The sequence below is a fragment of the Bufo gargarizans genome, chromosome 11 (genome assembly GCF_014858855.1).
Source record: "Bufo gargarizans isolate SCDJY-AF-19 chromosome 11, ASM1485885v1, whole genome shotgun sequence".
Lineage (NCBI taxonomy): Eukaryota > Metazoa > Chordata > Amphibia > Anura > Bufonidae > Bufo > Bufo gargarizans.
In genome coordinates, this window is record NC_058090.1 from 79,282,579 (window position 1) to 79,299,066 (window position 16,488).

General features: G+C 41.7%; 1 protein-coding gene across 1 annotated transcript in view; it reads left to right on the forward strand.

Moving 5' to 3' along the window:
* LOC122921324 (embryonic protein UVS.2-like) overlaps positions 1-16,488 on the forward strand; it is a 42,186-nt gene that overhangs the window by 2,792 nt on the left and 22,906 nt on the right. Inside the window, exons 3-8 of the mRNA XM_044271301.1 lie at positions 3,210-3,237; positions 4,837-4,902; positions 7,050-7,184; positions 7,272-7,389; positions 8,293-8,471; positions 16,268-16,349. Coding sequence (XP_044127236.1) covers positions 3,210-3,237; positions 4,837-4,902; positions 7,050-7,184; positions 7,272-7,389; positions 8,293-8,471; positions 16,268-16,349 — 608 coding nt within the window. The remainder of the gene's footprint in view (positions 1-3,209; positions 3,238-4,836; positions 4,903-7,049; positions 7,185-7,271; positions 7,390-8,292; positions 8,472-16,267; positions 16,350-16,488) is intronic.

A 16,488-nucleotide genomic window follows, 5' to 3' on the forward strand; every position in this document is an offset into this window, starting at 1 on the left:
CTTTTCCTATAAAAAAAAAACAAAAAACAAAACATATTAGGTATCACTGCGTCTTTAACGACCGTCTCTATAAATATATCACATGATTAACCCCGTCCAATAAACACCATTAAAAAATAATAATAATAAATATGTAAAAAAAATGCCATTTTTGTCACCTTACATCAGAAAAAGTGCATCTCCAAGCGATTAAAATGGCGTATACACCCCAAAACAGTACCAATCAAACCGACACCTCATCCTACAAAAAATAATACCCTATTCAAGACAATTGCCAAAAAAATAAAAACGCTATGGCTCTCAGACTATGGAGACACTAAAACATAATTTGTATTGGTTTCAGAAAAGCTATTATTGTGTAAAACTTAAATAAATAAAAAAAGTATACATATTGGGTATTGCCACGTCCGTAACGATCTGCTCTATAAAACTGTCTCATGAACTAACCCCTCAGATGAACGCTGTAAAAATAAATAAATGAAAACTGTTCCAAAACAGCAAATTTTTGGGTTACCTTGCCCCATAAAGTGTAATAATGAATGATCAAAACATCATATGTACCCAAAAATGGTACCAATAAAAACCTCACCTCTTTCTGCAAAAAACAAGCCCATGCAGAAGATAATCAGTCGAAAAATAAAAAACATATGACGTTCAGAAAATGGACACACAAAAACATAATTTATTTTTAAAAAATGCTTTATTACATAAAACTGAAACAAACAAACAAGGTAGAGATATTTGATATCACTGCGTCTGTAACAACCTGCTCTATAAAAATAGCCCATGATCTACTCTGTCAGATGAATGTTGTAAAAAATTAAAAATAACAAAACGGTGCCAAAACAGCAATTTTTTTGTTACCCTGCTTCACAAAAAACGTAATATAGAGCAATTAAAAATCATATGTACCCCAAAATAGTAGAAAATAAAACTGAAACCTTATCCCCTAGTTTCCAAAATAGTGTCAGTTTTTGGGAGTTTCTACTGTAAGGGTGCATCAGGCGGGCTTTAAATGGGACATGGCATCTAAAAACCAGTCTAGCAAAATCAGCCTTACAAAAACCATGCTGCAGTCATTTATTTCTGCGCCCTGCCGTGTACCTTTACATCATTTTATGACCATAAGTGGGGTGTTTCTGTAAACCGCAGAATCAGGGTAATACATATTGAGTTTTGTTTGGCTGTTAACCCTCAATGTGTTAAAGAAAAAAATTGAATAATATAGAAAATCTGCCAAAAAAGTGAAATTTTGAAATTTTATCTCCATTTTCTATTTAATTCCTGTGGAACACCTAAAGGGTTAACAAATTTTTATAAAATCAGTTTTTAGTAACTTGAGGGGTGTAGTTTCTACAATGGGGTCATTTATGGGGGGTATCCACTGTGTAAGTCCCACAAATTGATTTTTAGACCTAAACTGGTCCGTAAAAGTGTGTTTTGGAAATGTTCTAAAAAACTTTAAGAATTGCTTCTAAACTTCGAAGCCTTGTAACGTCCTAAAAAAATTAAATTACATTTTCAAAATGATGCAAACATAACGTATACATATGGGAAATGTTAAGTGATAAATATTTTATGAGGTATCACTTTCTGTTTTAGAAGCAGAGAAATTGAAATTTTGAAAATTGCGTATTTTTTTAAAAATTTGGTAAATTTGGGATTTTTTCATAAAGTACAATGTGTCATGAAAAACCAGTCTCAGAATGGTTTGGATAAATAAAAGTGTTCCAAAGCTATTACCACATAAAGTGACACATGTCAGATTTGTAAATTTTGACATGAACACTGAGGCATCAATGACCTTTGGTCATGAAAGGTTTAAAGACAGGGAAGTGTAGTACAATTTTCTGATTCAGGAAAATGCTCTCTCTAGTGTAAAATAGAAGTTGTCAGCCTACTTTGCAATTATTTTCCCCTCTTCATTACACCAACACTTGAACTGCCTGGAGATGCACCAACACGGATTTCGACCTAGTGCATCACGTTATCACTTATGACTCAAAATGAAAACATAAATGAGGAAAACAAAGCTAATAATTATTGGAGTGACATTAAAGGGGTTGTTTAGGCCATAAATATTGATGATCTATCATCAGGAGATTTCATCAAAATATGATCGACGTGGGTCCGACACCTGGCACTCCCACAAACAGCTGTTTGAAGAGGAGATGCCGGTCCACGCGAGCATTGCTTACTATTCCTCTGACTATACATTTTCAATTTCAATTTACTAGCAACACCATCATTATATAAATTATAGAAAATACCACTGATTACCAAGAACAAAGCAAAAGAGAAACCGCAGCACTCTGTAGTTGTTTCTACAGAGTGCTGCGGTTTCTCTTTTGCTTTCTCAATAACGGGGGTACTTCAGGCTGATACCCATCACTGCTGGCAACACCACTAGCTGAATATCTTCTCCTGTATATGCTGCTTTAACTTCTTTCTATATTTGTGCTAACAGCTGAGCCATATTCAACTTTATGATAGATACGTTGTTTTTTTAGAATTCCCTACAGAAGTAAATGATACAGTTGCCCTCAAGTAGAGGTTGTAAATCTAACTATATATAAAAAAAATGTTAAATCTTAAATATTATAAAAAATAGTTTTTGTTATTTTTTAAGATTTGACACACATACACAAAATTATCAATGGCACAACAATTACACCATGAAAACTTACTGGAATGGCTGAACAAATTGAAAAACATCTCCTTGGTAGTCACCTGGTGGTCACACACACAGTTGATTATAAACCTGTTATGGGCTTCAGGCAGTTATTTTGACCATTACAGATATGTTTTGTTCTGCTTTGTGATTGGTAGAGGTCTATAATTTACAGGTATATAAGGCATATACATTGAGCACTAATCCAGACAAGAAAACAATCTTCCAATACTGTAGCTATCTGTCAGTAACATGGTTGAGAATATGTATCTTCTTATCCTGCTTTTTGTGGTGGGATCTGTGACGAGTGTTCCTCTATCTCCATCATTACAGGTAAGGTCATTTCTTATGTCTCCAGTAAATTTAGTATCTTCTCAGATGTCCTGACAGTCTCTGCACATGTTAGAAGGACAAAAGAAACATATTTGACTGTCCCATTCCTATGTTCTTTTTATACTATTATATTAATGAGAAAAAAATATATTTTTCATGATTGGAATTGTAGTGTGACTAATGACTGCATGTGTTTCTTCTCTAGCTGTCTATACCCGGATTAAATGAATATGGTAAGAGCTCCTCAGCGTTATTTGGGCTATACTTCAGTGTCTGTACCACTATTCTTCAAGTGTGTCTTTAGTGTCTGGTATTAGTTTTACTGGTATCATACAATTCTTAAAACATACTCAGGCATTTCTTATAAAAAACAGATTGCCTAACCCTGAGAAATTGTTATTTTTGTTTGTATAAAGATAAGGTTTTTGGTGCACTTTGGGCGGAGCCTTTCAGTTCAGTGCATTCATCAGTAATACCACCCAGTGTTGCCTTCTCTTGTCCAATTGACAAGCCCTAAGGCTTCAGAGTAGTTATGACACAGGGTAAGTCAAATGCACTGAAAGAAGTCACCTCACCCACTGTGCTCCAAAAACTTTAGTTGCATAGAAATCAACTATAGTTTTTTGTTAAAGATTCAGCATCACTCCTGATTCATTCATTTAAATTAGAGATGAGCGATATTCCTAAAATTTGTTTCGGTTTAATTTGTTAGAACAGACTAAGAAATTTGATTCTGGTACAAATCATATTTAACTAGATCAAACGTGTTTTAAAATGTCTGAAAAATGTCTCTGTCTCAAAAGTTTACACAAATGAGTCAGAATAAAAAAAGAAAATTCTGATCCAATTTCTATTCTAACAAATTGTTTTAATTATCTCTTATATAAATCTCTTCTCATTCTGAGTTTAGTAGCTATGTGGATGGTCCTATTGGTGATTTGTATTATCAGTATACACACACATTCAGGGAAGGCTCTCAGTCTCTGGAAGGACTGACCACTTGGCTACTGAGCTCAGAACAGAGAATTAAAAGAATAATTTATAAATTTTGGTAAATCCTTTCCGACCAATCTGCTCAGCTGCTCCTGCTCTATAACATCCTGCCTGCAGGATTCTGAATATTCTTATAGCCTGACCCTGTAGTTTCATGCTTGCCCTATTGGATTCAATCTCAGCACATACGCAGTATAGGCTAATTGATCCTGGCTGGAAAAAAAGAACTATATTGCAAATTACACCAAAAAAAATTATTCTGCCCATGAGAACTCAATATTATTATTTTTTTCTTTCTTATTTTATTCATCAATATACTTCTCATTTACAATCAACAGAAAATACATTAAATGTGATCAAGAAAATTGCAAAATCAGGCCCAGGTAAGATGAGGTCATGTTTAGTATATCTGGTAATTAATCTTCAATGAAAGCTGAAGTGTCTTATTGTGTATTATAATGAATTACAAAGGGATTGGATGTATAACACTCTTACATTCTTGGATTTGTATTTCTATTATTTTTCCCATTTTTCAGTTACGTTAAAAAGTCACAGATTATTTCGTTTTTTTTTTCTGTGACTTTATTAGTCAATTAACAAATGGGGCAAATAATAGAACGATAAATCACAGACTGTTAGGAAGTTAAACTTCAAATCCTATTGATATAAATTGTAATACAGAATAAGAAAATTCTAATACCGAGGTTTCCTTGAGTGATAGTGTTCTAATTAATATAAGAATTCTAACGAAAAGTAACATTCTAATTATAACGAATAGTAATATTATACATTGCTGATAAATACATGACATGATTCCTTCATTATATAAATGCTTTTAGATGCAGATTCTAAGGCATCAGAAGAACCTGAAGGAACCTTTGCCAAGATAATCAAGGTCAACAAAGGTAACAGCTTATTTTCCCTGGTCAATAAAAGTCATGAGTTATAGACATTACGCATTTACATTAAGAAATAATTTTGGAATGTTTTTTTTTTTACGAAAACCCACTAATATAATTAGTCTGTTGTTGTTCTATAATTTCTATAGTGTATTTGACATGGGGAAAGCCATAATCATTCTATTGTTACAATAATCATGTGCTTAAATAAAATGTCTACCAATTACATGGGATTTGTGCCATAAATAGATAATTAATGTTATACATTAGTACATCAATCCATTTGCACTGACCTCTGTGACGGCCATGTCCATAACTTATCTGTCATTCAAACTATGGCTTGGCCAAAAGCTATCCATTTAAACTCATCCATTCCTGTGATCTCTTAGCTGTACAAATATTTTAGCATACTAGTGGTCTACTAACATCATTCCTAGAATACAAAAGGTAGTTGTAAATAGTATTGTACATACAGAGACCGAGTCACTGTCACAAGTGGGGTACCACAGGGCTTAGCATTGGAGAGATCAACATTAACATCAGGGTATCACAGGGGTTAGTATTTGAAAGGTCACTATTACTACATGAGTACCACAGAGGTTAGTATTTTAAAGGTCACTATTACTATATGGGTACCACAGAGGTTAGTATAGGAGAAGTCACTATTATTATATGGGTACCACAGGGGTTAGTATTGGAGAGGTCACTATTACTACATGGGTACCACAGAGGTTAGTATTGTAGAGGTCACTATTACTAAATGGGTACCACACAGGTTAGTATATTAAAGGTCACAATTATTATATGAGTACCAAAGGGGATAATATTAGAGAGGTCACTATTACTATATGGGTACCACAGGGGTTAATATTAGAGAGGTCACTATTACTACATGGGGACCACAGGGGATAGATTCAGGTCCTATTCTTTTTACTATATTTATATAAGATCTCATAGAGGGACTGCATAGTAAAACATCAATTGTTATAGATGACAACTAAGTGTGTAAAGTAATTATGATGTAGGAGGACACTATGCTGCTACAGATGAATCTGGAAGATAAGTTATAGGATTAGGCAGAGATGGAATAAAAGAGGTTTAACATTGATAAATGTACTGTTATGCAGATGGAAAGGGAAAATACAAGTCACCAGTACATACTAAATGGGAGAATACTTTTTAAATCTGATACAGAACCTTATGAGGGTTTTTGGCACTTTAATATTGATGACCTATACTCGGGGGTCGAACACACAACAAGCCTGCGATAGCTGTAGTGGATATGGTATTGGGAGGTATTGCTGGAACTACAGAGCACCAGCCATTGTTGTAGAGCATGGATTTGGTCACTGTAGACCCAGGGCTGAACCTAGCATTTCCGTTGCCTGAGGCGAAAACTGAAACAGGGCCCCCCTAATGCCAATTTGTTAACCTAACCCATTTGCCACAATGAAAGCGATCATTGCCCATGTCCCCTCCGCTGCCCCCCTCTTGCACCTACCTGGTGCATCCCTGTATAGACCTGCTACAACTTCAGTGAATGAATCATCTGGATGGGTTCTACAACCTGATAAAATGCAATATTCATATGTCACTTATGTAAAATGCAATGGGACCACACAAACCTTAAGTCTCCAAACAAACCATAACAGAAACACTAACTAAACAGGCAATAGTTTGGCTCTGAAGCCGACAGAATTCTAAATATAGCTATGAAGAATAATTTAGGCTGTAATTTACGATCATCACAAAGTATCCACCTAAGGTGATTTCAAAACAGTCTTCCAAAGTAAATTGGTTGCTTTCATTATCATATATATATATATATTTTATGTTTAACTATATTGTATATTAATAACATGAAGAGCATATTAATGGACCTAATTGAGAATATGTTGAGAGAATATCTCTGTATGGAGTAGTTTTTAGAAACTAAACATATAACGGAATCAGATCTGCAGCAGTAGTATAAATGATACAAGTTCTTTTATACATTTTCAATCTTACTGTACTTTGTGTTCAACCATTGACTCATCTTTCTGTGTTGTCCATGGGTCTAAAAGACTAGATTAGACAACTAAGTGAACTTTATATTTGATTTGTACAGTAAGGGTAAATACTGCATTTAAAATGTCACCATCTTCTTTATTTAGAAAATGACATAAACTTACATCAAGGTGACATGTTGGAAACAACTGGACGCAGCGCTACGTCCTGCACAGGGTGCTTGTGGCCCAAATCTGCCAATGGGACGGTCAATGTGCCTTATTCGTTTGCCTCCAATTATAGTAAGATTTTTCAAGTCATATCTAACTTGGCCAACTAAACAGTTTTACCGTAGATTCATCATTGTATAAATACTCTTTTAATCCCAGGTATTGGGAGCCTCAACTTGTTTAAGACATCAATGGAGGAATTTGAAACCCTCACCTGTGTGAGGTTTGTGCCTCGGACAACAGAGAAAGACTACCTCAATATTATGACTTCAAGGGGGTAGGTTCTATTATTTAGGCTTTTTCAAGTTTAATTTACTGGAAGTGTCTATATAATAATGTAATCTATGATTATTAGTGTGAAACAAGTAAAGAAATGAAAATTAATATCTACTATTGTGTGTGAAGCTTGGTGTACCTATACTAACCTAAAAGTGAATTCCATAATGGAGTCTTATTATTTCAGTCTTAACATTTAACGGCACGTGGCATTTCACCTTGGGCGCACAATAGCAGTGTTTAAAATATTGTCTTTGATCATGGATTTTAAACATTTCAAGTCTACCTTTTAGATATTAGTAGCTAACAGCAAAGGTAGACTCCAAACATGTAACCAGATTTCTATTATTTTTGAGTGTCTGTGATGACACACAAGGCATAAAATATATACTATATTAAAGACCCATTGTAGTAAGCCAGCCCAGCTAGTCCATGCATCAGATTGACTGGTTTTTTGGAGGAATGAGTGAGCTCATCCAATTTTCCTCATCCTATTAGATGACTAGATTTAGTCACAGTTATAAATATATTAATGAAGCTGAAGGAAACTGAAACTCACTGCGGACGACCTATGAAGTTGTCAGTAGAATAATAGAAGTTAACTATGGTTTGTATTTGCACAGTCATGAATGTATTATACTACAACACGGTTTGTGAGCCTCTGTGTTAAAAGCTGATGAGATGTTACATCCCTCACTAATAGATCAATATTAACCACAATTACACCTAATTGTAGCGCTGTTATAGTGGGAACCAATACGTTTATTTGCTATGAATCAGAATATCAGTAATTAATTTGATGTTTTTCTACATTAATATCAGCTTTATTTCTTATGCGTTATTATTATTTTGACCAATCTGTCAATACTATAACAAATAATAAAAATGTTTTATTTATATTCAGATGTGCATCATTTGTGGGCCGGATAGGTGGAGGTCAGATGGTTGCAGTAGACATGGCTGGCTGTATGTACAGAGGAATTGTACAGCATGAGCTAAACCATGCCCTGGGGTTCTACCATGAGCATACAAGGAGTGACCGGGATAACTATGTCACCATCATGTACCAGTACATATCACCAGGTAATTTCCAATTTTTTATTTTTTTATTTGCGGAAACTTCCTTTACCTGCATTGGATGCAGATTTCACATTGAATTAGGTGCAGAGTCAATTCTGTAAATGAAATCCAACACACATGGACAAAGCCTTATAGATAGGGATGAGCGAACTCGAACTGTATAGTTCGGGTTCGTACCGAATTTTGGGGTGTCCGTGACACGGACCCGAACCCGGACATTTTCGTAAAAGTCCGGGTTCGGGTTCGGTGTTCGTCGCTTTCTTCGCGCTTTTGTGACGCTTTCTTGGCGCTTTTTGAAAGGCTGCAAAGCAGCCAATCAACAAGCGTCATACTACTTGCCCCAAGAGGCCATCACAGCCATGCCTACTATTGGCATGGCTGTGATTGGCCAGAGCACCATGTGACCCAGCCTCTATTTAAGCTGGAGTCACATAGCGCCGCCCGTCACTCTGCTCTGATTAGCGTAGGGAGAGGTTGCGGCTGCGACAGTAGGGCGAGATTAGGCAGATTAACTCCTCCAAAGGACTTGATTAACTGATCGATCTGCAGCTGTGGATCATTGAGCTGCTGATCCTCAATTGCTCACTGTTTTTAGGCTGCCCAGACCGTTTGTCAGTCACATTTTTCTGGGGTGATCGGCGGCCATTTTGTGTCTTGTGGTGCGCCAGCACAAGCTGCGACCAAGTGCATTTAACCCTCAATGGTGTGGTTGTTTTTTGGCTAAAGCCTACATCAGGGTGAAGCTGTCACACCAAGTGCATTTAACCAGCAATAGTCTGTTCATTTTTTGGCCATATACAAAATCAGGGGCAAGCTGCGCCTGTCACCAAGTGCATTTAACCCTCAATGGTGTGGTTGTTTTTTGGCTAAAGCCTACATCAGGGTGAAGCTGTCACACCAAGTGCATTTAACCAGCAATAGTCTGTTCATTTTTTGGCCATATACTAAATCAGGGGCAAGCTGCGCCTGTCACCAAGTGCATTTAACCCTCAATGGTGTGGTTGTTTTTTGGCTAAAGCCTACATCAGGGTGAAGCTGTCACACCAAGTGCATTTAACCAGCAATAGTCTGTTTATTTTTTGGCCATATCCCAGTCTAATTCTGTCACTAAATCCATACCGGTCACCCAGCGCCTAAATACTAGGCCTCAAATTTATATCCCGCTAAATCTGTCCTTAGTGCTGTAGCTGGGCGAGTTATTTAGTGTCCGTTCAAGCACATTTCTTGTTCTGGGTTGAAATACAATTCCCAATTTAGCAATTTCATAATTTAGTGGTTTCTGCTATATCAGAGCTATTTGAAATCTATCCCTAAAAGGGTATATAATATTCAAGGTGCACATTGGGTCATTCAGAATAACTTCACACACACCCGCTACTGTGTATTTCCAAGTCTAATTCTGGCACTAAACCCATACCTGTCACCCAGCGCCTAAATACTAGGCCTCAAATTTATATCCAGCTAAATCTGTCCCTAGTGCTGTAGCTGGGCGAGTTATTTAGTGTCCGTTCAAGCACATTTCTTGTTCTGGGTTGAAATACAATTCCCAATTTAGCAATTTCATAATTTAGTGGTTTCTGCTATATCAGAGCTATTTGAAATCTATCCCTAAAAGGGTATATAATATTCAAGGTGCACATTGGGTCATTCAGAATAACTTCACACACACCCGCTACTGTGTATTTCCAAGTCTAATTCTGGCACTAAACCCATACCTGTCACCCAGCGCCTAAATACTAGGCCTCAAATTTATATCCCGCTAAATCTGTCCCTAGTGCTGTAGCTGGGCGAGTTATTTAGTGTCCGTGCAAGCACATTTCTTGTTCTGGGTTGAAATACAATTCCCAATTTAGCAATTTCATAATTTAGTGGTTTCTGCTATATCAGAGCTATTTGAAATCTATCCCTAAAAGGGTATATAATATTCAAGGTGCACATAGGGTCATTCAGAATAACTTCACACACCCGCTACTGTGCATTTCCAAATCTAATTCTGTCACTAAACCCATACCTGTCACCCAGCGCCTAAATACTAGGCCTCAAATTTATATCCCGCTAAATCTCTCGTTACCGCTGTCCTGTTGTGGCTGGGAAAGTTATTTAGTGTCCGTCAAAGCACATTTTTTGTTCTGGGTTGAAATACAATTCCCAATTTAGCAATTTCATAATTTAGTCGTTTCTGCTATATCAGAGCTATTTGAAATCTATCCCTAAAAGGGTAGATCATATTGAAGGTGCACATAGGGTCATTCAGAATAACTTCACACACACGCTTCTGTGCATTTCCAAGTCTAATTCTGTCACTAAATCCATACCGGTCACCCAGCGCCTAAATACTAGGCCTCAAATTTATATCCCGCTGAATTTGAATACAATACATTGGGCCAAATAATATATTTGTTGTTGTGGTGAACCATAACAATGAGAAAAACATCTAGTAAGGGACGCGGACGTGGACATGGTCGTGGTGGTGTTAGTGGACCCTCTGGTGCTGGGAGAGGACGTGGCCGTTCTGCCACATCCACACGTCCTAGTGTACCAACTACCTCAGGTCCCAGTAGCCGCCAGAATTTACAGCGATATATGGTGGGGCCCAATGCCGTTCTAAGGATGGTAAGGCCTGAGCAGGTACAGGCATTAGGCAATTGGGTGGCCGACAGTGGATCCAGCACGTTCACATTATCTCCCACCCAGTCTTCTGCAGAAAGCGCACAGATGGCGCCTGAAAACCAACCCCATCAGTCTGTCACATCACCCCCATGCATACCAGGGAAACTGTCTCAGCCTCAAGTTATGCAGCAGTCTCTTATGCTGTTTGAAGACTCCGCTGGCAGGGTTTCCCAAGGGCATCCACCTAGCCCTTCCCCAGCGGTGAAAGACATAGAATGCACTGACGCACAACCACTTATGTTTCCTGATGATGAGGACATGGGAATACCACCTCAGCATGTCTCTGATGATGACGAAACACAGGTGCCAACTGCTGCGTCTTTCTGCAGTGTGCAGACTGAACAGGAGGTCAGGGATCAAGACTGGGTGGAAGACGATGCAGGGGACGATGAGGTCCTAGACCCCACATGGAATGAAGGTCGTGCCACTGACTTTCACAGTTCGGAGGAAGAGGCAGTGGTGAGACCGAGCCAACAGCGTAGCAAAAGAGGGAGCAGTGGGCAAAAGCAGAACACCCGCCGCCAAGAGACTCCGCCTGCTACTGACCGCCGCCATCTGGGACCGAGCACCCCAAAGGCAGCTTCAAGGAGTTCCCTGGCATGGCACTTCTTCAAACAATGTGCTGACGACAAGACCCGAGTGGTTTGCACGCTGTGCCATCAGAGCCTGAAGCGAGGCATTAACGTTCTGAACCTGAGCACAACCTGCATGACCAGGCACCTGCATGCAAAGCATGAACTGCAGTGGAGTAAACACCTTAAAACCAAGGAAGTCACTCAGGCTCCCCCTGCTACCTCTTCTGCTGCTGCCGCCTCGGCCTATTCTGCTGCTGCCGCCTCGGCCTCTTCCTCCGCCTCTGGAGGAACGTTGGCACCTGCCGCCCAGCAAACAGGGGATGTACCACCAACACCACCACCACCACCTCCGTCACCAAGCGTCTCAACCATGTCACACGCCAGCGTTCAGCTCTCCATCTCACAAACATTTGATAGAAAGCGTAAATTCCCACCTAGCCACCCTCGATCCCTGGCCCTGAATGCCAGCATTTCTAAACTACTGGCCTATGAAATGCTGTCATTTAGGCTGGTGGACACAGACAGCTTCAAACAGCTCATGTCGCTTGCTGTCCCACAGTATGTTGTTCCCAGCCGGCACTACTTCTCCAAGAGAGCCGTGCCTTCCCTGCACAACCAAGTATCCGATAAAATCAAGTGTGCACTGCGCAACGCCATCTGTGGCAAGGTCCACCTAACCACAGATACGTGGACCAGTAAGCACGGCCAGGGACGCTATATCTCCCTAACTGCACACTGGGTAAATGTAGTGGCAGCTGGGCCCCAGGCGGAGAGCTGTTTGGCGCACGTCCTTCCGCCGCCAAGGATCGCAGGGCAACATTCTTTGCCTCCTGTTGCCACCTCCTCCTTCTCGGCTTCCTCCTCCTCTTCTTCCACCTGCTCATCCAGTCAGCCACACACCTTCACCACCAACTTCAGCACAGCCCGGGGTAAACGTCAGCAGGCCATTCTGAAACTCATATGTTTGGGGGACAGGCCCCACACCGCACAGGAGTTGTGGCGGGGTATAGAACAACAGACCGACGAGTGGTTGCTGCCGGTGAGCCTCAAGCCCGGCCTGGTGGTGTGTGATAATGGGCGAAATCTCGTTGCAGCTCTGGGACTAGCCAATTTGACGCACATCCCTTGCTTGGCGCATGTGCTGAATTTGGTGGTGCAGAAGTTCATTCACAACTACCCCGACATGTCAGAGCTGCTGCATAAAGTGCGGGCCGTCTGTTCGCGCTTCCGGCGTTCACATCCTGCTGCTGCTCGCCTGTCTGCGCTACAGCGTAACTTCGGCCTTCCCGCTCACCGCCTCATATGCGACGTGCCCACCAGGTGGAACTCCACCTTGCACATGCTGGACAGACTGTGCGAGCAGCAGCAGGCCATAGTGGAGTTTCAGCTGCAGCACGCACGGGTCAGTCGCACTACAGAACAGCACCACTTCACCACCAATGACTGGGCCTCCATGCGAGACCTGTGTGCCCTGTTGCGCTGTTTCGAGTACTCCACCAACATGGCCAGTGGCGATGACACCGTTATCAGCGTTACAATACCACTTCTATGTCTCCTTGAGAAAACACTTAGGGCGATGATGGAAGAGGAGGTGGCCCAGGAGGAGGAGGAGGAGGAGGAGGAAGAGGGGTCATTTTTAGCACTTTCAGGCCAGTCTCTTCGAAGTGACTTAGAGGGAGGTTTTTGGCAACAGCAGAGGCCAGGTACAAATGTGGCCAGACAGGGCCCACTACTGGAGGACGAGGAGGACGAGGATGAGGAGGAGGTGGAGGAGGATGAGGATGAAGCATGGTCACAGCGGGGTGGCACCCAACGCAGCTCGGGTCCATCACTGGTGCGTGGCTGGGGGGAAAGGCAGGACGATGACGATACGCCTCCCACAGAGGACAGCTTGTCCTTACCCCTGGGCAGCCTGGCACACATGAGCGACTACATGCTGCAGTGCCTGCGCAACGACAGCAGAGTTGCCCACATTTTAACCTGTGCGGACTACTGGGTTGCCACCCTGCTGGATCCACGCTACAAAGACAATGTGCCCACCTTACTTCCTGCACTGGAGCGTGATAGGAAGATGCGCGAGTACAAGCGCACGTTGGTAGACGCGCTACTGAGAGCATTCCCAAATGTCACAGGGGAACAAGTGGAAGCCCAAGGCCAAGGCAGAGGAGGAGCAAGAGGTCGCCAAGGCAGCTGTGTCACGGCCAGCTCCTCTGAGGGCAGGGTTAGCATGGCAGAGATGTGGAAAACTTTTGTCAACACGCCACAGCTAACTGCACCACCACCTGATACGCAACGTGTTAGCAGGAGGCAACATTTCACTAACATGGTGGAACAGTACGTGTGCACACCCCTCCACGTACTGACTGATGGTTCGGCCCCATTCAACTTCTGGGTCTCTAAATTGTCCACGTGGCCAGAGCTAGCCTTTTATGCCTTGGAGGTGCTGGCCTGCCCGGCAGCCAGCGTTTTGTCTGAACGTGTATTCAGCACGGCAGGGGGCGTCATTACAGACAAACGCAGCCGCCTGTCTACAGCCAATGTGGACAAGCTGACGTTCATAAAAATGAACCAGGCATGGATCCCACAGGACCTGTCCGTCCCTTGTCCAGATTAGACATTAACTACCTCCCCATAACCATATATTATTGGACTCCAGGGCACTTCCTCATTCAATCCTATTTTTATTTTCATTTTACCATTATATTGCGAGGCTACCCAAAGTTGAATGAACCTCTCCTCTGCCTGTGTGCTAGGCCTAAATATATGCCAATGGACTGTTGCAGTGGTGGCTGACGTGAAGCCTCATTCTCTGCTATGACATGCAGACTGATTCTCTGCTGACATGAAGCCAGATTGTCTGTTACGGGACCTCTCTGCTCTGCCTGTGTGCTAGGCCTAAATATATGCCAATGGACTGTTGCAGTGGTGGCTGACGTGAAGCCTCATTCTCTGCTATGACATGCAGACTGATTCTCTGCTGACATGAAGCCAGATTGTCTGTTACGGGACCTCTCTGCTCTGCCTGTGTGCTAGGCCTAAATATATGCCAATGGACTGTTGCAGTGGTGGCTGACGTGAAGCCTGATTCTCTGCTATGACATGCAGACTGATTCTCTGCTGACATGAAGCCAGATTGTCTGTTACGGGACCTCTCTGCTCTGCCTGTGTGCTAGGCCTAAATATATGCCAATGGACTGTTGCAGTGGTGGGTGACGTGAAGCCTCATTCTCTGCTATGACATGCAGACTGATTCTCTGCTGACATGAAGACAGATTCTCTGTTACGGGACCTCCCTCCTCTGCCTGGGTGCTGGGCCTAAATATATGCCAATGGACTGTTGCAGTGGTGGCTGACATGAAGCCTGATTCTCTGCTATGACATGCAGACTAATTCTCTGCTGACATGAAGCCAGATTGTCTGTTACGGGACCTCTCTCCTCTGCCTGGGTGCTGGGCCTAAATTTATGACAATGGACTGTTGCAGTGGTGGCTGACGTGAAGCCTGATTCTCTGCTATGACATGCAGACTGATTCTCTGCTGACATGAAGCCAGATTGTCTGTTACGGGACCTCTCTGCTCTGCCTGTGTGCTAGGCCTAAATATATGCCAATGGACTGTTGCAGTGGTGGCTGACGTGAAGCCTCATTCTCTGCTATGACATGCAGACTGATTCTCTGCTGACATGAAGCCAGATTGTCTGTTACGGGACCTCTCTGCTCTGCCTGTGTGCTAGGCCTAAATATATGCCAATGGACTGTTGCAGTGGTGGGTGACGTGAAGCCTCATTCTCTGCTATGACATGCAGACTGATTCTCTGCTGACATGAAGCCAGATTCTCTGTTACGGGACCTCTCTCCTCTGCCTGTGTGTGTGCTGGGCCTAAATATATGCCAATGGACTGTTGCAGTGGTGGCTGACGTGAAGCCTGATTCTCTGCTATGACATGCAGACTGATTCTCTGCTGACATGAAGCCAGATTGTCTGTTACGGGACCTCTCTCCTCTGCCTGTGTGTGTGCTGGGCCTAAATATATGCCAATGGACTGTTGCAGTGGTGGCTGACGTGAAGCCTCATTCTCTGCTATGACATGCAGACTAATTCTCTGCTGACATGAAGACAGATTCTCTGTTACGGGACCTCTCTCCTCTGCCTGGGTGCCGGGGCCTAAATATCTGAGAATGGACTGTTCCAGTGGTGGGTGACGGGAAGCCAGATTCTCTGCTATGGAACCTCTCTCCAATTGATTTTGGTTAATTTTTATTTATTTAATTTTTATTTTAATTCATTTCCCTATCCACATTTGTTTGCAGGGGATTTACCTACATGTTGCTGCCTTTTGCAGCCCTCTAGCTCTTTCCTGGGCTGTTTTACAGCCTTTTTAGTGCCGAAAAGTTCGGGTCCCCATTGACTTCAATGGGGTTCGGGTTCGGGACGAAGTTCGGATCGGGTTCGGATCCCGAACCCGAACATTTCCGGGATGTTCGGCCGAACTTCTCGAACCCGAACATCCAGGTGTTCGCTCAACTCTACTTATAGAGATTCTTTGTCTTGTAGGTCAAGTTATAAATTTTAATAAACAAAACACCAACAACCTTGGGCTTGAGTATGACTATAAATCAGTGATGCATTATGACAGGTAAGGTCATTAGCTCATTACTTGTTGGTAAAATTAATAATACATGGCAGCTATAAAGACTATAGTAAAATTCTGTAATATCCTTTTCTATAATGTATGATACAGTACAAATTTTGATGTTTCTACCTTTATTTGTTCT